The sequence below is a fragment of the Passer domesticus genome, chromosome 1 (genome assembly GCF_036417665.1).
Source record: "Passer domesticus isolate bPasDom1 chromosome 1, bPasDom1.hap1, whole genome shotgun sequence".
Lineage (NCBI taxonomy): Eukaryota > Metazoa > Chordata > Aves > Passeriformes > Passeridae > Passer > Passer domesticus.
Window position 1 is genome coordinate 5,485,452 of NC_087474.1, and position 21,573 is coordinate 5,507,024.

Sequence of the window (21,573 nt, forward strand, 5' to 3'; positions counted from 1 at the left end):
AGTACTTCACCAGCTGGAAAATACAGTATTCTTCCATATAATGGAGTTTCCTGGAATCCCAACAGAACCTGACAGAAGAGGCTAATTTAGTTTAGTGATGATACAACACATTTCCTAGGCAAATTAAGACTTTAGGAGAACCATGGCCAGGACTGCAGTTGCTATCAAACTGCTTCCACTAATGAAGAGGTTCCTTTAATCAAAACCTGGTGATACACTGATTTACAAACATACTGCACCACTGTTTCCTTAGAGCTGAAATTTTCAATGGTTTCATTTTAATACACAAAGTCTTTTTGCCCACGTTTCACAGAACACATTAAAAAACCTCCACAACTTACTCTGTCAACCAAAAAGCTGCACATTGCCTGTCAGAGATGTGCTGCTTGAAGCACTGAGATGTAGGAGTTCACAGGGTTTGTTAATTCATTTCACAGAAAATACATATTCACTGGGAAGGTTTAATTACTGTCCTACAGCAAATGCCTTGGAGTTTGTAATTCAGCTCAAACGTGCTGAGGAGTTTTAGACTGAGCCTTTAAACAACACAGGAAGATGTTTTGTGACAAGGAATAAAGGATGCAGCCAGACTTTATATGCATCTGCCTCCATATGGTCCAATTATGGAATGTGGGTCACACCTAGCCCACGGGAAGCCATCTGGCTTTCCCCTCTACCTTTCTCCCCGAGCAAAGCAAAGAGATGCCAGCCTGGGCAACACCTGCTGCCCACAGAGCCCAGCAGTGAGCAGGGGACACCAGAGGCTCAGCTGCTGCTGCAGATGTGCCCTCGCTGTGAGCAGCACAGGCAGCTCAGGAGGCAGATTCCCTGCACGGGCAGGAGTTGGGAATGTGCTGCCAGGAGGCAGCAGGAAGGTGCAACCACCAAAATCCAGCCCACAGCGCCAGAGTCACCCTTTGGCAACTGTTTTATTATTCCAAAGAGGAAACCCTCAGCTGCTCACACTACTGGTTTATCCTAGCACAGAACTGGGCACAGGAATCTGAGTAACAGCCAGGTAAAAGAGGGTTGTTTCCCCCCATCCTTTGCCAGTCCAAACATGTCAGATCCCTGGATTCCAAACTACTTTGAAGCATTTACTAAGCAGAGCATCTTCTGAGCTCCAAGATGAAGCTGCCCTTGAAAAAAGAAGCACAACCAAGCAACTGCTTTTTAAGAGAGCTCCACTTTGGTAAGAAGCAAATTTTTTTGCTACTTCCTTGCTCCTTTTGCAATTTATCTAATGCATTTTGCATAACTGGATGAACACCATTTAGTTGCTTGTTACTTTCTAAATTCTTCCAGTAGAAGTTGGCTTCCAGCTTCGCCTGGGTTTAAGACCACTTTGGATTCTGGCTGTATTTCCAAGAGTGACTTTATTGCACTGGGATTAAGATGAAGCACTCTACCACAGCCCAGGTGACACTGCATAGGGAATTCCACAAGAAAGGACTTGAAGTTCCTGAAGTTAGCCAAAGCAGTTCAACATACCTGGTAATAATTAAGGAGCTTGAGAAGACATGACAGAAACAGCCCAGCAATCATCTCAGAGAGGTCTTTTCCATGAAGTGTCAGGACTGCCTTCCCAAAGCCCAGGGATTTCCCTTGCTGACTGATGTGCTGGTGATATGCAGGCTCCTCCCAAAGCCCTACCAGCTCACCCAGCTCTGGAGGAGCTGGCACATGCTCAAGTGTATCTGACCTTGAGAACTCCTGCCAGCCACTATCATTTATCATCACTGCAGCTTTAATCTTTGCCTCTCTCACTTTCCATCTACTCCAAGTCATGCCACTTCTGGGACATGTTATCTTTTGATAACTCTTGGCAGAATAGGCATAGTTTAAGTTAATCTATAGAACTATTTTAATTGCCCAGTATCATTGGGTTATGCTCCTTGGACTCTCACAGATGCTCCAAAAAGGATTTTTTGGGGGATTGGGGAGGCAAAGATAGAAGAGAAAGACAGAAAAATGGGGAAAGAGCCTTTGTTACCAGGGGCACCCCCCTCTCCTCACCACTATGAAGAACATCATGTACACAACCCATCTCAGCCCAGCACACCAGAAATTGTCACATTTCTGATCCAAATCCTCCACACACAGATGGGCTTGGTTTCAGAGAGCATTAAGAGATATACCTCCAGTCAAGAAGCTTTGAACTCTCTGCTCAAGTTCCAAATCCAGTTTAGCTCATGCCTTAAGCATAAACCAGCTTTCTGTTAAGCAAACAGAAGCTGAAGCACTTTTGGAAGGAGTTTGGAATTAATCTGGATAGTCAAGTTACATTTGCAGCACCAAGCCAGTACAGGTGATTATTTGGATGAACCTCAATGCAGAAAGTGCCAACAGACTTCTTTTTCCAGTAATGTTGGCTTACATAAGGTGAACAGTCAGTACCAGGAAAATGACACACAGCTTGTTACCAAATTCAAAACAAACCCTTTCTCCCCCCAAGACCAGACACAGCTTCAGAGGAAGAGAAGATGCCCTGTTCTGACAGAAGTCTATGTATCAGCTCTTTTGATCCTGTCAGATTAGGATTTGGAGGAGAAAACTCAAATGAGTTCAGAAGTGCTCCTGGTCCAACTCACAGGGAGGGATGTTACAATGCCTGGTGTCTCTCTCCTCTTCCCCCAGCACCCCACAGCTCCAGACTCCACACTTGGCTCTCAAAACTCAATCTTCCACCTCTTCAGAGCTGGGGATGTGTGAGAAGACTGAGGCAGCAGTGCCAGTGTTGGGCTCTTTCACACTTTATTCCACACATCCCAAGCCTCCAAAGGAAACAGGCCAGAGAGCCTGCAGGGTGGTCACGTGCTGCAGGCACCCATCTCTGAAGTGACATCTGATCTGCCAGACTTCTGAAGATGGACAAATTTATCAAGTGTGTTATATAGCAGGCATGAAGCAGGAATTGTGTTCAGGCACCTGCCTCTAACAACAACCTGCTGCTAAACCCAGAGGGATGGAATTTACAGCGACCTGTGATCCCTGTTCTGAAGGGTCCTGAAGAAAGGGAGAACTTTGACAGCCAGAAGGCACAGGACTCCTGAATTCTTCTGGTGGGATTTGTACAGGATTTTGAAAATCTGACATACAATTGCCATTTTGATTTCCCTGAAGGGTACCATGCTTGATATATAAACTCCAGTTGGCAGCTTAACTTAATACAGGAGCACAAATACATGGCAGTACAGGAGACTTCGTCAGTACAGCAAGTTAACACACAGGACATACCAAGCATCCTACAAAGCTTGTAGCTTCTTTACATATATAAACATTACTTTTTTCTTCTTGGTCCAAGAACAATAAAAACTCCAGAAAAGTTATCAATAAGATATTCTCCTGCTGGGTATGAATTGCTGTGGTGTTGCACATTGTGAACATATGCCAAATGAAAAAGCACAGGCAAGAGCTTTGCCTAATCCAGAAGTTATTTAAAATAAAGGGGTGGAAAAAAAGATCAGACATTTTTAGCAGGTTTATTCTTTACACTGTCAGTTTAATTTCCTTTGGCATGCATTTTAAGCTCTCCAGCATACAGAGAAGATATGGAGAAATTTCATGCTTCCATCGTGCCAGTTTTGACAAGGTTAATCCAAGTTTTAGCCAGAAAACAGAAATACTGATAAACTAACTCAAAGTGTTCCATATCTGGTGGCAAAATACAATCCAAGTTTTTCTTTCAGGGAAAAAAAATCCAACTTTACTCAAGTAACTTGCAGAATTACTGACCATAAGCATCAGATAAAATTATTATTGCCCCATTAGAGAGACTGAGCTTGCCCAGCACCTTAAAACACGAGGTTCATCCTCTGACACCAACTCACTGCTCTGGCAGCAGTGATTCCTGTTGAAGGTAACAGACCCTGTTCCACCCACCCCGTGGATGTGAGTTTGATTTGTCACTAAGTGTTCTGATATGTTCAGTGAAGCTGAACTTTCAGTTCTTCACTTCCTCCTCCCATTGACAGTTGCAGGGAAAAACTTGTGTACATAAACCTGAGTGCAGACAGCCGTTCTGCTTCCATCTACACCAAATATCTGTACAGTGCATGCAAATATTTTAGCTTCCTTTATTGAGTGAAACTCTGAGTCATCCATTACATTGCTATTTGAATAAAGTGACTCTTAAATCCATTACCTGATTTTCTTTAGCAGAAGATTCCAAGAAAGCTGCATTCCAGGATTCTGCTAAAGCTTTCCCTTCTTCATAGCTGATCACCCTGATCAGAGAAAGAAAAATATGTTTCTTATAACTTGCAGAAGAATTGGAATCTGATCTGTCAAGAAATACCTCATGAGTACCAAAGCACTTAAGTGCATTGTAATAGGAATGCCTTGTGAAGTCTGATCCAAAGCATTTGCTTTTGGCTGCTGTCAAATGCACTTCTGGGCCAGGTAAAACTGCTCTGTGAGCCAGAAGAGCAGTTGTTCCAAAGTATTGCTTTGTTTTCATAATCTGTAATATTATCTGGTATTGCTGCTGTGACAAATACACTTCTGTTACTTACTTTGAAAAAAACCCAGAGTGTTAAATGACTGTCCCTGGAACCTCACAGCAAAAATCAACATTACAGCAGAAGTTCATGGTTCGTAGTTCACATTCTGGACACAAGTCCTTTGCCAGTAACTTATTTTAACCTCCAATTTGATTTTAGCTCTGGAAAGCCAAGAACAAACCCAGCACGCTGCAGCCACAGGAATGCAGGCTGCTGCCTTGCATTTCTCACATTCTGGAGTTCACATACCGTTCCATATGCAGGTCTTTTTTATTTCCAACCAGCATAATGGGTATTCTGTGAAAGAAAGTTCAGAACTTCAGAACAGTTACAGTATACTGAACAAAGCACTAGCAACATGCCTGCAATGAAATGAGATGAAAGTGTCACTACTTACTGGACTTTTCCCACCATATCCAATAACTTGCCATGGATAACTTTTATCACTTCAAAACTGCAAAATAAAGGGATGAAGTCACACATGCACTCTGATGTTTATCCTCAATACCCAATACACAAGCAATTAAATGCATATGTAGGTTGTGTTTAAAACTTATTCTATGTATGCACAACTACACAGATGCTGAACAGTCTTACCCGTTTGTGTAACAACAGCAGACTGGTCCCAGCAGCAGCAGAGACCAGCCTGAGCCTACCCTTACAGCCTCCCCAGTTATGGTATTTGCAGAAATAAATAACATTACCCAGCACTGATGCATCTAACACAGAATCACCCCAAATCCCTCCCACCTCTCATCTGGTTTGTATCTGCAGTGAGAAATTTAACTGCTGCAGTCTAACAATCCTGGATGAGTATGTCAAATTAAAGCAACCTGGAGGAAAAAGTAATTAGTTAGGCAAGCTCCCTCATTGTTTTTAATGAACATTTAGTTCATACATAATTACTAAATTTTATTTATGCAAAAGCCAAAAGGAGCCAAAATTCTAATTTTCTATGGAAAGTGAATAAACTGATCTGCAAGATGGCACTGGAGCAGTGATTGTTCAAATACTCTTTGTCTGTTCCCCTGCCACACAGGTGAAATTTGGATGACAGGAGGTAAGAAGCAGTACTGTAGAATATCAAGTCAAAAAGCTCACTAACAAAATCCACTGCATTTGACATTCAGTACTTTTGAGAACGAGCTATAAACGGGGCTGAAGAGCAGATGTTGCACTCCTCTGGTTACACCACGGAAAAAATGCTGGTACATGAAGTACACAACTTGGATTTAAGAGAGGCATAGGGTCTGGATGAGACACGCAACTAGACAACAGGAAAGGGACCAAAGCTTTTCCAGTTTCTGAGGTTGCTAGCTACAGGCAGTGTCTTGACTTGCACTGCATTTCAATTAGAACTGAAACTCTTAAAAATAGAGCAGCACTCAAACACACTTCCAGCTCAGAGCAATCAAAGACCTGGTGCCTAAAAACCATTCAAAGCAGCAAAACCTCTCCCTTCTAGAACAATAAACTCTACCACATTTAGGATGGATTTTCTGTCAAGCAGGTCAATTTGTCTGACTCCAGCAGTAAGATGTGAGGCTGTGTGGAACACAATGCTTCTCCATGCTCAGCTAATAGTTTCAGTGTATCCTGTCAAGAAAGTGAGTTCTTTGTAAACAGAAGCAGGAGTTAGTCTGGCACGAATTGCTACTGGGAACTCAAGTAGGATACTACAGATTACACTGTGGAAAACATGGAATCAATGAAAAATGTGAAATCAATGAAAGGACTTTAGGGACATAAGGAGCTTATGCTGAAAGAGTATCAGTGAAATTCTAGTCTTGAGAACTCATCTTTGATGATGATAATTAAGAAAATAAGTTAAATGGAGCTTGGCTGAGACAGTTGAGAGGCATCAGTACACACAGAACTACATGACCCGGCAAACTGAAAGAATAAAAATGCTACCAAAAAACCCATCTGCTACAGACCACAAAACTGCTTCTCAGTCTGAAGCAACAGGAAAAAATCTTAGCACCCTAGCCAGAGGCTAAGTGAATCCCTAGAACAGTACAATGACTGTTTCCTTTCCCCTGTTAGGTGTGTTGCTTCCAGCTAAGCCAGAAGAACACCACAGCACAGCACCCTGGCGAGCGCTCGCCTCAGGCTGCCCTGCACAGTGCTGCCAGGTGCTCTGGAACCTGGGCTCTCCATTGCCCCACTTTGGGTACCTATCTGCTTGTCTGAGATTGCTCACAACCTTCCTTTTTTAACAAAAATACTACAAATAAAAAGCTGATCCTTGTTAACAGACCAAGATGGAAACCACAGGAGAAGTGCTATTTAAACTCCAACACAATTCTGACACAGAAACAAGTTGCTAAGAACTGCCAGGAATGAAATTGGCTCGACCAATTAATGTTCTAGAAAGCTTTCCAAATTAATAATGTTGAAAGGAGCAAGGACAAAAAGGAGCAAGGACTGACCAATCCAAAAATAGCACCATCACATCAAGCTGTGAAACTGTGAGATTTGGAGACTGTAAGAGGTCCCTTCCAGTTCTGTCAACCAAATGGGTTACAGCAAACAACTCAATGTGTGAAATACAAAAAAAAACCCATTACTAGCTGTCAGATAAATGTGTTACACAAAATCATGGAACCTAGAGCAAGATACAAAATTGGAATTTAATTAAGCTGAACTAGAGCAAAAGCCTTCCAGTAACCTTGCTGCTGAGAGCCTGGGAATATAAAAAATGTAGGGCATTAGCTTTCATTCAAGTCCTATTTAAACTTCCCACTGGAGGTTAGCAGGGAAGCTGCTAACTTCAAAAAGAGCATTTCTATTAAGTCTGCTGTCAAAGCTCTCACCCAGCTGGATCAATATTTGGATCAATATACACACTTTGACAGAAGTCAGGACAGATGAAGACTGATCTCATTGTCTGGGCAAGCCATCGAAGCTACCAGAGTACTGTGGAGGATCTTTCCTACCACCTAAACACTGTCTTGATACAGGACATCAAGAATTGAACAAGACAGGACCATGGACACTTTGAAATTTTAAGGAAGAAACAACAACAACAATAAAAACTTGGTATAAACTGATCAAGCCTAAATACTGATGAAAAGACTTTTGACCTACAGCCTTAACCTCGTCTCTCCTGTTTGTATTTTAACCGTAACGTGGTTTAACTGATTGAATGCTACCACAGAAAACATATTCATTTCTTCATCTGGTGAGCTCAAAACATCACAAGGCAACAACTGGAGCAGCTGAGAAAGAACATGCCCTTTAGCTGCCAAGCAGGGAACAGCACAGGTTGCAGAATCCCCTGAATGATGTACACTGGTTTACTTCTGTCCTCACAGCACCCATTTATCAGTGAACTTTTTTGTATTTGCTTTGGGAGTGGAGCATTGTCTACTTAAGTAGAGAATACTGACTCCTATTTCATACAAGTTAGCCAGCACCAACACTGAACCTCTCACTAAAAACCCAGACCCAGAGAGAGTTTGGTAGTTTAGTATCTCTAGACACACAGAAAAGCTTAACAACGTGCTTGCCCTTCTCTACTTCAGAACTGAAGATGAAAACCAATAATGAAGGACTGTGAAATCTGTTGAACATTAAAGACCTTGCGAGCAGCAGAAATTTGTAACCAGACTATATCCTTCCTTTGAGAAAGAAAAAGAGCCAACAGGCAAGTTGCTTTACCTGTATTTTATGATAGTCTATCAAAGAGCTTGAAATGATCAGTTTTGTTTGATTCAGAGAAAAATATATGAAACACTTCAGCACTTGTAAAAAGCTGATTAACTGCCTTGAAGTAGAAGGGAAGCATCAATTTCTCTTGTACTTGATGAGACTGAAAGGTCTAGGGTCTTAATCACTCTCTTCAAACAAAAACTTCAGAAAATTTCAGCTGACCTAATAAAGATGTTGTACAATATTAGAAAATCAACACCTACTCAAGAATAAGCATTATTTAAACAAAGCAAGATGACCAGAGGAAGGGAGGAAATAACAGAAGATGACAAAGCCACGCAGAGGCTGATGTGTCTTGTGACACCAGGTATGATGGACTGGACAGGGAACAGCAAGAACAAGAGGGACACTCTGGGACAACTTTCAGGGAGGATTATTTGCTGCAGCATGCCAGGAGAGGGTTTACAGTCCAGAAGTCACCTATTGCTGTTTATATGAGGATTTCTATGGTTAATCAGGACAATTCAATGCAAGAAGTCAAAGGAATCTCAGCACTGTAAAAAGCTACAAGGCTGAAGGAATGATCTAGTGACTAACTGGGTACTTCACATAAATGTACAGTGCCCTTCAGCTTTGTATTTATGTCTGCCTTTCTATCTGATGCAAGAGCAATGAACTCATTTCTGTAATGATCCTTTGTACCACTTCTTACACCTCAAAACAATGTAGTTTAACACTGTCTCATTTCTTATGTGGTACCTTGCACATTAGTCTGCAAAGTGTCTGTGACATTTGGGTCCAAGGGGACATATCTGATAAAACATTAATAATCACTCCTACTATACTTCTAAAGGAGAAAGATTAATTGAAATAATCACACAAAGTACAGCAGAGGCAGGAGCTAAACCCAGAAAATATTTAAAGAGAAGAACACAAACAGGTTTTATTACCTTTTTATTGACGTGACAGAATAAACAAGAATGTAGCCATTGATGTCTATGGAGTACGTCTGAGGAAATATGGAGTATTCATCCTGTGGAAGGAATACTGCAGTTAAAATTAAAGGTGCCACAGTTCAGACTTTGATGCTATGAGATCACCATCAGGTAAGTTGGTCATAGACCTTTTGTATAGGCAGTACTTTCAGATTTTTTTATCATAATGTCACAAGCAGCATCTTTAGGAAACCTAGAGAAGGCTGTAAGTCCCTCTGTATACTCCACAATTTAATCTACAGCTTTAATGGTTTATTCCCTCTAAGACTATGGATGAGCTGAAGCTCTTCCCAATCCTCTTATCCTGCTTAATTATCTGTTTGTATTAGTACAAAACATCCACTCTGTCCCACCACTAATTAGCAATTATGCCTCTTATCTTGCTGGTGATACATTTCAAAATTTTAATTTCAACAGCTGACGACAGGATCTAGCAGTTTGTAATTTCAAATGACACTGATCACATCTAAATTACCTAAGGAATCTGGTACGAAGTGAATAATTGTGGCTTACTAACTTATGCTTATCAAGTGCAAAAAATACAGTTATTATTTGCTTTATGACAACTGCAAGTTTACATTATAGGACAAGTGTTTACATAAATAGAAAACCAGACAAAACCACCAGAAACTTACTCAGTGAATTTATTACCCCTCTAGAAAAGGACCAAATAGGCAAACAAAACAGACTGATATACTGCAGGTAATGCAACACAAATACTGTGACTCCAAGGTTAAAAACCTGTTCCAACAGACATTCCCAGGAAACATTTCCATTTTGACAAGAGCCATACTTCCTAATGTATGAGTTCTCAAATTGTTAAACTTTTGCTTTTGAAGATGTTAATTTTAGCTGAAGATCAAATAACCTCTCTGTTATTGTCATGGCTGAACAGATGGAGCAGTGCAATCACATAGCTTAAATCTGAGACACCCAAAAGGAATCAAACTTCCCTCACTGGCAGAAGAGGAAAAACTCTTTATAAATCAACTTCACAGATCCAGCCAAAAAAAGTTTGAAAGAATAACACTTGGCAAAAGCTGCCCATATTTGCCTTTATTGCTACAGAGGGCAGCCCTCCCCCATCTTCTCTGAAATGCCAAAGTGCCACTCCAGTTGGACATGAAATCCCAAAGTCAATACAGAAGGGATCTGAGCTAAGTCTTTGTAAAAAAGGTGAAAGTGCAACTCTGTAGTGGCTTGACTTTACCCGGAATTTCCCAGGACTGCCCCAGCTGGAATTTGGTGTTAGGTAAGATTTCCCTTTACGCTCCTCTTCTGTGACCCTGTATCAAGACCCCTGTTGGACTGAACTGCACAAAGCTCAATAAATAACCCAAAAAGTAAAGAGGCACAAGATAGAGGATGAATACCAAGAAAAATAAGTGTCATAATCTCAACTGTTCCTAATTCATGACTTTATTTTTAGCTCGTTAGGAGATGGAAGGAAAGCTGTGATGCTCATTGAAACTTATGGGTCAAATTAAGAAATCTGTCAAGTGATAAAACAACATTGCTACAACTTTTCAGGCCATAGCCATGTTTTCAAAAGTATTTAACAAATCTGCAATACAGTTCTTGCTGTGCTGTATACACATGAGGACTCCCTAAGGGCCATTAAGCAAGAGACTTGAGAAAGAAATCTGTCCAAGCCACACCTTCCATAATCCAACATCATCTCCCCACTCTAACCCCGTGTGCCAGAAATCAAAGTTCAAATCATTCCATGAAGAATTACATCTGAAAATCCACAGGCTGGGAAAGCAGCTATTTAGGTTCCCCAATACTGTATAACATTAAATCAATCCCCAGCAACAGAGGTATGTTAGTGGTGAGTCACACTGCCTTCCCAGAAGGCAATTTCCTCCTAAAGAGGAATTTTTCTTTTATCACTGTGCTACACAATCAGAGCTGTAAAGCAAGTGCACTTACACTGCACTGAGTGACACCCATGGAGCTCGTTCTGCTGCTCACACTCCTCAGCCTGCCCCTCTCCTCTGCACAGCATTCCCCATCCAGCAATCCTGTGGCCAGTGCTGTGTTCAGACACCTCTGAGTGATTACACACGCTGCTGATGAGCACCAAGGGCTGACACCACAGAAATACAGCATGGCTAGTCCCCAGTCACACAGCTCTCTTCCAAGAAAGCAATCAAACATACCTAGAAAGTTACAACCCCTCTGACCAGTCTCACAGCTATGAGCAGGTATCCTGCAGCTTTAAAGCCTTAAGTAGTGGCAGCGTATTTTACAACACTAACATTGTTTAACACTACTCATGGTTTGGAAAAACCCAAAGGCATAGTATGAGATCATGGAAGGCAAGAGCATGTAAGCAAAGAAAAAAAAATTAGGATAAAAATACAGGGGTCTAATTAGTGGTCCATGATGAGTTTTCTCCCTCATGTAGAGTCTCTCAACAGACACAGCACTCTCGTGCATGGGTCCAGCCAAGCAGCAGTGTGTAATGACCCCCTGTACCTGTAAATAATGAACAGCTGCAGCTCCCAGAGCTGCCCAGCACGCTGCAGGACACGTGCTCCCTCTCCTCACCCGTCATTACGCGCAGCTCGGACGCACGCGTGAAGCATCGCGGTAAAATGCAGACACACTGCAGCAGGTTATTGCTAACTCACTGAGTACCACCTACATGAATCCGTCTGCTCCCCATGACTGCTCCATGGATACAAGTCATGGTGGTGTAGCTGGAGCAGACAAATACTAAAAAGCTATGAAAAATTTCCCTATGGTTCACTGAAGCACCCTTTTTCATCTAAAGCAAGACTGCTCATTTACTCTGTAAATATTATACATTACTGATGAACTTTTGGGACATCAGAGTTACAGCAGTTTCCTCTTCCCTTTTTTAGGTACTTATTCAATAGATAGGGAAAAAAATCCCAACCCAGTAAAAAAACACAAACAAAAACCTTTAAATAAATGCTACAGAAAAAGTTCTGTAGTGACTAAACAAGTCAGGACCATTTTTAAGTTAACTTTCACCTCTGAACGCACAGTCACTACTAACTTAGCTCAACAGGAATATCAATACATGTTGTCATAACTTAGAAGAAAGATTCAAAGAAAGCTAACTTACCTGGCCAGCAGTGTCAACCAGCTGAAGATGATATTCTTGGCCATTTACTGTGATCAGTTTTGTAAAAGCTAGAACAAGAAATACATAAACAGATCAGAATTACACACAGAATTACAAGGAAGAGATCAGAAGTCAGTAATCTGTGCTATCATCAGCCAAGACATGAAGAAAAGAACTCCAGTTACATGTTTTTAGGTAGCAATAAAAGGCTAATCAGATGCAATAGTCTATTGCAGGTGGCAAAACTCAGAAACTGAATTTAAGATTTCAGATGATTCTCACTCTGGATGCAGCAGTTTATTCTTTGCTCTTAAGTAAAAAAGGGAACAAGAGGAATAAAAAGGATTTACATGCATTTCTACAAGATCCAGACAATCATAATCTTGTCTTGTAACACAAGACACTTAAATTCAAGTGGCATCAAAGCTAAGTTTGAACTTATTACAGGGCCTTCTCCTTGGTTACCAAACAGTTTAGCAAGATCAATTTCCTAAATGTAAATATCACGAAGCAAGTGATCTGGATTGAAAAAAGGAAAAATCGCTGAGGGCTAAAACACACAGAACTTATGATTATATTAAACCCAAATGATGACAATTAGCTAAGTTCTTGTTACTTTCACATTTGCTGCAGCTACCAGCCTATGCAGTCCCCAGTCACAAAGTACATTCAGTTCCTAAAAGTGATGAGAATTGCTGCTCTTCCTCAGATTCATGAAATGCCAAGTGCCGTGAGCCGAGGAATCTTACCCAGTGTTTGTGTTATGTAACTGCAAAAGCAAACAGTGTCACAGCTCCTGCAGGAATCATGTCCCAACCAGAGCACACAAACCTGGCTCTGGAAGTCTCACGTGGCCTTCGAGACACACTCCAGACACCACTGCTGGACAGTACTGACACACTGAGTGAAGTCTGTGTTATCCTCCAGTTGGGATGGTTTTCCCAACTAGCAGCAGTCCTCAGAAACCTCATCTGCCACTGCAGTGATGAGCAGGGAACAGAGTCAGATGAACAGGTCACTGAGGTGAGCTGAGCTGGCCAACACTTCCCAAAGCTGCACAGCTGAACGTTCCTGACCCCGCTGTGCAGCCCCTGCCCACGCCTCAAGAAGATGGAGTTGGCCAACTTTCCTCCTCCCAGCCCAAGCTTGTCCCTCTGTCAAGTGCCCACAATGTGAGCATTATCTTGAATAAGTGGGCTGAAATAGCTGAAACTGGAGGTTTCAACCCACCTCATAAATCCAATCCTCAAAAAAAAGGAGCAATTCAAACAGCAAAGCCAACCTAACAACAGCTAAATCAACAGTGTAAAGTGTACCTATAGTTTCCATTACAAAATCAGCAAATGACATTTGAAATGTGGCCTCAAAGAAAGCTCCTGCCTTACCCTGGTTATCCCCTAAGAAAGCTGCTTTAGGACATGTGCTGCCCTCAAATCTGGATGCTGCTGTTATTGCTGCAAACAACTGGAAGTTTTAGGTTATGAAACACGGATCCACAATGGCTCTTTGCCTTGGATGAATGCTGTGATGGGGACAAACTGCTTGAACAGGTATTAGCAGGCAGTGTTGCTATATACAATATCACTGCTTGGAGTCAGAGGGAAAACAGACTCCTCTGGAGACACACTGCCTTTACAGGTGTGCAAGTAACAGCCTCTCCAGTCTCCTGACTCTTCACATACACATCAAAGCATCTGCAGTCTAAGTAACTTCAAGGGCATCATGAAGTTAATATTTAAAAAGGGACAGACAGCAGTTTTTTCAGACTAAAAGCCTGGAAGAGACACAGCAATGATGTCATCATCATCTTTACTGAAAGCAGAGAGAGAGGAGAAGGGAAACAGTGAAGGAGTCAGCACAGTCTGGTGAGGAATGCTGTTAGCACAGAGCAGAGCCTTGCAGCACTAAGCACAGCCCACTGTGTGAAGACAAATCTGCTTTGATGAAGTCACAACTGATGACTTCCATTTCTTTGCTGAAGCTTTTTAAAACCATTCCTAGTTAAGAATTTAATTTTGTGAAAAACCTGGTCCCCTTGATCCAGCCAAAATGTTCACTTCCAATTCCATCACCGATCATCCTAGGACTTCTGCTGTGCTTGTGCACAAAACAATACAATCCCTGCACAATTTGGCTCTTCCTAGTAGGCCAAAGACACTTTGCAGCAGACCTGACATTAAATCATAATGTGAGCATCTCCAAAACACTGCTCATCAACTGGAACATGGCTTTTGGACATACATTCACCTTGCAACACAACTCCAGTGATCATGGCTACCTGAAGATAAAGTACATTGTAATTAGACCAGCATGAATGAAATTATTTGTATGTGCAACTCCATGACAGCTGCTGTGGAAACAAGCCATTATGCTAGACAAAAAAAACCCAAAAAGTAACAGGCAAAGAAATGCAGGCCTTTAGATCAATAGTGGTTACAAGAATGCTGTAACATCATTGCCACAATATGGCTGGTAGCTAAATTCAATCACCTCACAAGCTTTCCTCGGTCACCACCTCCTGCATGTCCTTCTTGCCTGCATTCCAAAGTCAATGCCTGCCACTAATCTACCAGGACACCTTTCACAACACTGAGATGTGTGATGCAAGAGAGCTATTTTTAGTTTTCCTCAGAAGTCTCACTAGCACCCCTTAGAAGGCTGCTCACCAGCAGCTCCACAGAAGCACAGTTCACCCTTCCAGTGCAGTTGCCAAGGCATGTGTAGAAGTTTAGCCTTGAAGATTCTCTGTCAGACTCATCTAAACCTACAGGAGCTCCTCCACTAGTAGGGGTCCTCCAGCCCTCTGCCCCTTTCTAATATGCTTCTACTCATGTTTGTATCAAAAAGCATGGGATGGAGGCAGGAAGCATGGGGGAAGATGTTCCTTTCCTTAGGGAGCTAGTGAGGCATTTAGGGGAGAAAGGAAGACCACAGAGATGTGAAACAGTGCTAGAAGACCCCCTAAAACTGCAACAAAAATCAAAAAGCAGCCAGGCAGGCTTTGGAGGACACATTTGAGACCTGAGCACTCCAGTCATCTTATTTGCAACACAAGACATCCCTGCAAAGATGATGTGGGTGGAGTTAAGTGCACATCTTCATTACCTGATCCTTCTGACCTATTTGAGTTTCCAATTCAGGTTCTAGTTTTCATTCCTGTAAAATTGTTGCATTTTAATTTGCACTGGTCTTGGTTCATGTGAGCTGATCTGCCTGCAGAGCCCCATGCAGCCCAGTGCCCACACACCCCTGCTCTCCAAGGGTATTTCTTCTCTTTCCAACATTCCTGCAGTAGCAGCTCCACTCGTTTCTCAACCTGGCTGTCTCAGGAATAGCCACCCATTGAGATGTCACTCCTGTTGGGACATTCAGACAGGGAAAGTCTCTTCCTGAAGCAATTATCTCTGACCTCCACTGCTATCCACTGCTGCTCAGGATACAAGTTACTCTTCCTGACACACAAGTTTGGTAGAAGGAACAGAATTCAGCATGCCCCTTAAGAGAAATAAATGAACCTTTCTGCTGCAAATGTAATATAAGCAAAGGAAAATGTAGCAGTGAAGCTGTCCTAACCTTTACAAACAATAGAGCAAAATCTGATGCACCTTATTTTCCTTTTATCACTTCCAAAGGCAGAAATTTTCATACTTAAAACCTGGTATTTCTACAATATTAGGTCTTACTCCTATTGCTCAAGGCTTATAAACTACACAACTTGTTCTGTAAGAGCATGATTACAGCTTGTCTTACATACAATTTAGCTTTGCAGTCAACATTTTGTGCAAGTTTTATTATTTGAGAACAAAAATTATGAAGATTGCATTACCAACAGTACTGCAGCTTTCTACGCTTTCTTCACTGCTGGTAGAATAATGTAACAAATCATCAACAACAATTTTCTGGAGACAACACAGAAATCACACAGGCCAGACTATCCTTTCCCACGTATGCTTTTCATGTCCAAGTTTTGTTACATGTGTAGACCCAACCACCAGATGAAACTGAAAATGTTTTACAACTTGTTATAATGCCCTGGAAAAAGGCAACGTTCTCTAACACTGTCCACAGTGTAAGAACCTGGACTTTTCAACCCTTTTTGCCACCAAACGTTAAATCACAAGCTAGGAAAAGTCTAAGAGTTGCTCATGTACTTTGCATCTTATGACCCTACATAGAACCAGAAACACAGCTGGGAGCATCCAAAGACTTCACTGAACAAAGATTTCTATTTAGGAAAAAAACCTAATGACTAAAACATTCTAAGTCAAAAAAACTATTTTTTACTTAACCCATTAAAACTAGTTTCACATCTGCCTTTAAAAAAATCAGTAAGTTTTAAATTTTAGTGTTAAATTGCAATGTGTTCTCTTGTCTGCTGTTCACAGAAGCATTTTTAAGACATTATCTCTATCAGGCCTTCTGGGGCTTAAAGATGGGACAGATTTCCCACTGTTTTGAGCCCCAGGGCATAACTTTTATCTTTTCAACCTTTACTTCCCAGCAACATTTTCTGATGTCAGAAGGACCCTTCAATTCTCTACCTTTCAGAAAGCAAATTCCTCCAGCCATGCCACAGATCACAAGACTTACACCAAATGAATGATGTTTATTTTCCATACAAGAAAGAAACCAAGTGAAAAGTTAAGGCTTTTCAAGATGCCCCCTCCCAGCAAGTCTTCATGGCCAGGACATGCTCAATGCTTAGAATTCAGATCAAGCACACAGTGCAGACTAGGAGAGTGAAATAAGAGCAAAATTCATCCACAGGGTACTTTTGTATGGTTCAGAAATGCTGAAGTTGTGAGACACACAAATACAGTGCTACAAACTGTAACAGCAGCTACAGACAACAGGTAAAGGATGAAACAAGAAAATCTTGTACCAAGGTGTCAAAATCCTAAAACAAGAACAGATTCAGTATTTTGTAAAGACTTTGTGTCTCTCAGTCTTTATTCATTCATATGCAGCTGCATAAAACGAAAAGATTACTTTAAATAATTTGCATTTATATGGCACAGACAGTGAAAAATAACCTGCCCCAACTGAATTAAGATTATAAACAGAGAAGCTTAAACCCCAGTATTCTGCTAGCAGCTTTAATTCAAGACATACCTGACTTATAATTCAAACAAAGTAAAAAAGGATGATGGAAAGTGTTAGTATTAATATCTGTATAAGAGCTAATATTCAGACCAAGGGCCAAATTATCCACTCTGACTTGCTAAAGAAAATTTAGAGTTTCTCAAAAAATAGCATCTGAATTTTAGTTCTAGCAATAAAATAATCCCAAGTAAAATATTCTGATAGCTACTGATGTAATTATATACCACATATATATATTAAAAAAACCCTTGTTCTGCTGATTACTTCATTCAAGCTTCCAGAGTATCACACAGACTCAACATCCTACTGCATAAGTTCAAAACACTAAAAATGTGTGCTACACAAGTCATTAAAATACAAGAACCCTAGGGCTACGATCCTGAAACCACTTTTATTTGCCACATGACTAAAGTAAGCCAACATGATCAAGTTACTCAGCCCAGCACTGCAGTTGTTGAAGTACTTTATGGCCACTGCTAGCTCAGAAAGAGGTGGCTGGACTGTAATGAATGCCAGGTAACCTCTGAAATGACTTTTTCCTCTTGGCACATTTTTAGCCTTAGTCTTTACTCACCTGCTACGCCAGCTACTCACAAAGGTACTAAAATTATTTTTAAAAGAACTGCTAAGAGGAAAAAAAACCACTTGACAAGTCAAACACCCAGTATTTGCAGCAAGCTGATTGTGTAGCAGCCTTGTTATCCAGCTGCTGGAAAGGAGGAATTGAAAACATTATCATGTATCATAGCCACATAGCCTACCTTCTAAGTGGTTTAATCCTGATGGGTATTGCTGCCTTTCTGTTCATCTGGATATACTGACCTTAGGTGAGACTCTGGAGTATTTGTATTTGGTGGCACATTTTCATATAGTGTGATGGAAGGAATTTAAAGTGCCACAAGTACATCAGGGGAAGCAGATGCTCAACAACACACATAAAATACAAGGAGGTGCATTTTAGCCAGATTCATTAGGTGCCTCTTCATTTAATGTTAAAAGTTCAGCTGTCTAGAGAAATATGCACACAGTGATTTCCATGCTGCAACAATGCAGCACTGCTTCAAAAGAATAATAAAACTTCTGTGGCAATTAATGGACTTTAATGTTAATATGTAAATACCCACATCAGTAATATGTATAACCCCAATGGCTTCTGATACAAGTTAGCTTGGTACAGAAGAGGAGCTTGGAAGTTTTTTACTTACTGTTCTCTATGGTTGGATCATATGAATCAACAAACTGTCCTTCCACAAACTGGATCGTCAGTGAAGATTTTCCTGTAAAGCAAAGCAAAGAAAAATCTGGAATGAAACAGACTTCTGATTGTTATCACATCACTGCTTACTAGTAGACACACCAATTTTCTATCTATCCAATATGAGCTCTGTGTGGTTCATTTAAACTATCTATACATGACAACTGACCTATTTTTAATTTAAGTGCCTATTTCTAGTAACTGGGTCTCCTGAACATATAAAAAGCAGTGCAAAAGCTGTTCAGCATGTGTTCTGCTTTTGTTTTAACAGGGCATAATTTAAATGACTCCTCCAGTTTAAAAAAATCTAAAAGCAGCAGTGCATGATCCTCATAGAACTAAATTTAACAAACTGATATACTTGGAACATTTTTCTGTCAAGAAGCAAGTAAAATTCAAAATAATTTTCAGTAACCACAGAGAAAACTTGGATCGAATTAGCCAAATTTGGTTTTACTGGGAGACTGGAGAGATTTCCCATGACAAAAGGATGATCTCAAAATTCTTGAGACCAATATACTCTCCTATTAATCTTCCCATTGCCACACCACGAGAGGCCAGTGGATGCTGTATTTTAAGCAGTGACTGAAGTGGCATATTTGGATTTTTCTTTAAAGCCATTTAACTGCTACTTTAGAAGACAACATCCCCCATTTCACTTAAAGAGTAATGCAGAGCACTGAACTTTGTAGCAAGACTGAAAAAATGACAACTCATTTAGTCTTGACATGTTTTATAAGATGGTGAATCACATACATTGACCATAAAAAGCACCTTTAAAGCTCTGCAGCTGAAGACTTCTCAAAGCATTAGTGAAGCCTTAACACAATTTCCATTACAGCACATCATCTACATTTGGGAATCTCCTAGATCCTATTACATTATGTTTACTGGACAAATACCCTCTTACAAAGACTGCCAAGTGCATTAGCTGCTTTTGGACACGAGCACATTCTTCATGCTCCTTTATACTCTTTTCATCATCAAGAAACACAAACAAAATACAACCTCAAGTTAAAATTCTGACTCAAAACCACCTGACTCAGTGGAAACCTCTCAACGACCTCTTAAGTAACCAACATTGTGGTGGAAATATACAGTATTATTGTTTAAAAGAATAAATTGCTTTGGGTAAAAAACTGCCCACTTCCAGAAGTCAGAAAATGTTCTTTTCTAAGCATTCCTCCAGGAGATATTAAAAAAACAGCCTTCCATTTCATTCTCTGCCATGCTTACCCCTTTGCTGTCTCCTATCAATCATGACAATTTATTCAAGAAACAATGCTAAAAAAATTTCCAGACAAACCCCACAAAGACCAACCATCACTAAGATTTTATTGAGTTGCTTTTTCTAACATCAAATTTTTCAGATAATTTTTCCTGGTCTTATCTAACACCTCAACTGAAGGTGTCACGCTCACAGTGCACGAGTTGACAGAGGATATTTCACTTTAAACTGCTGCTCCAGCAAGGCTCACACATCCCACCCCCAAATCTTCCTAATAAAGTCAGATTAAGGATTGAAACTGTGCCTCCCAGGAACTTTCTGGAACTGTGTATTTTGGACACCATTTAGAAAGTGAGCAAACTTTCAAGCTATTTCTCCTTTAGCTATAAACTTATGAAGTTGCTACCCAGAGTTCATGCTCCCAGATTCTTTGCCAATACCAGCACATTAAACACTCAATTAAAAAAAAAAAAAGGTTAATTACCCCTATATTAGGCTGTTAGATCCTCAAGGTAAGACTGCTAAGTTCAGTACAGATCATAACTGAATTTTTTTCCTCCTAAGAAGGATTCTGAACTAACTGAAAGACTTGACTGCTGCCGTCTGTCTGTGCTAAGCCTGGAAACTGAATAGCAGAAAGAAGTCGGAGCCAACAGAAAATGCTGCATTTCACACCCAGCTGTATTAATTACTGCTTTCCTCCTAACAGTGACAGAAGAGGAAACAGATAAAACCAGTGTTCCAACACTCTCCTCCTAAATTCCTCCAAGCTTCATAACAAGCCTTCCAGTAATGATGTGTTCATGATCATGAGAGCAAGCCTGCTCTTCCACTAGGCACAGGGAAACTCTCCAGTTGGGATTCAGCACCCACCCCCCGGGGAAGTGCAAGCAACTGAATCCCACTAAAGCAAGGCTTCCATGGACACGAGAAATCTAAACCCTGAGTCATTAACACCCTGTGTGTCAGCCCATGAGCAAGCAGCAGGCAGAACCCTGTGACAAACAGCTTGGCTTGAACTTTGTCCCACAGGTTTTATTCCAGGTCTTTGACCTATGCTCACGGCCAGAGCGGAAAATCAAGCTGACAGTTCAGCTCCTATCTGCTCTTGCCCCAGAAAGATCAGGCAAGGCTTTCAGCAAGGATTGCAACACAAACACGACGTCCGTGCCAATTGCCAGCTCCATCTCGGGGCACAGCAGGGAACGCAGGGCTGGCTGCATGTGCAGGCACCAGGGGCACACCGCAGCCTCAGCAGCACCAGGCAGTCTGACACCAGCAGCAAAGGCTTGATTAGCTGATTACTCAAGGGTGCACACCTCAAAGGGGCTCAGCTCTAATGTATCTTCGTTTGGAACGCAACCACACATTTTTGTAGTTTGCTAAGCTTCTCCTTGTAGCATCCTCCATGCTGGTAAGTTCAACATATCCACTGTATTTGAGTTTTAAGAAAATAAAACATTCACTGAGACCAAAAGGAGAAGCGATATGAGCTGAAGCAAGGCTGGAAGCTGGGTGCCAAGCATTGCTACAGTAACTCAAAGCACCAGGTACTCCATGGCAGAGTTGTAAGCAAAATCCTCCAACTTTACTTGACTCTTCCTCTCCCTGAAGGAACAGCACAGAAGAGAACGGCTGCAAGAAATGGGTTTCATGAGTGTTTAGAACACAAGTCTCAGGTAACTGAAAACTCAGCTCAAGTTGTCCAGAAGTACCCAAAGTATATTTGCATACACAAT

The 21,573-nt window shown here is 41.1% G+C and overlaps 1 protein-coding gene across 1 annotated transcript in view; it reads right to left on the minus strand.

The window, feature by feature from the left end:
- Window positions 1–21,573, minus strand: part of RHEB (Ras homolog, mTORC1 binding) — a 38,259-nt gene that overhangs the window by 1,508 nt on the left and 15,178 nt on the right. Inside the window, exons 2-7 of the mRNA XM_064432497.1 lie at window positions 18,557–18,628; window positions 12,249–12,316; window positions 9,107–9,189; window positions 4,900–4,956; window positions 4,752–4,799; window positions 4,145–4,226 (exon numbers count right to left, since the gene is read on the minus strand). Of these exons, the coding sequence (XP_064288567.1) occupies window positions 4,145–4,226; window positions 4,752–4,799; window positions 4,900–4,956; window positions 9,107–9,189; window positions 12,249–12,316; window positions 18,557–18,628 (410 nt within the window). The remainder of the gene's footprint in view (window positions 1–4,144; window positions 4,227–4,751; window positions 4,800–4,899; window positions 4,957–9,106; window positions 9,190–12,248; window positions 12,317–18,556; window positions 18,629–21,573) is intronic.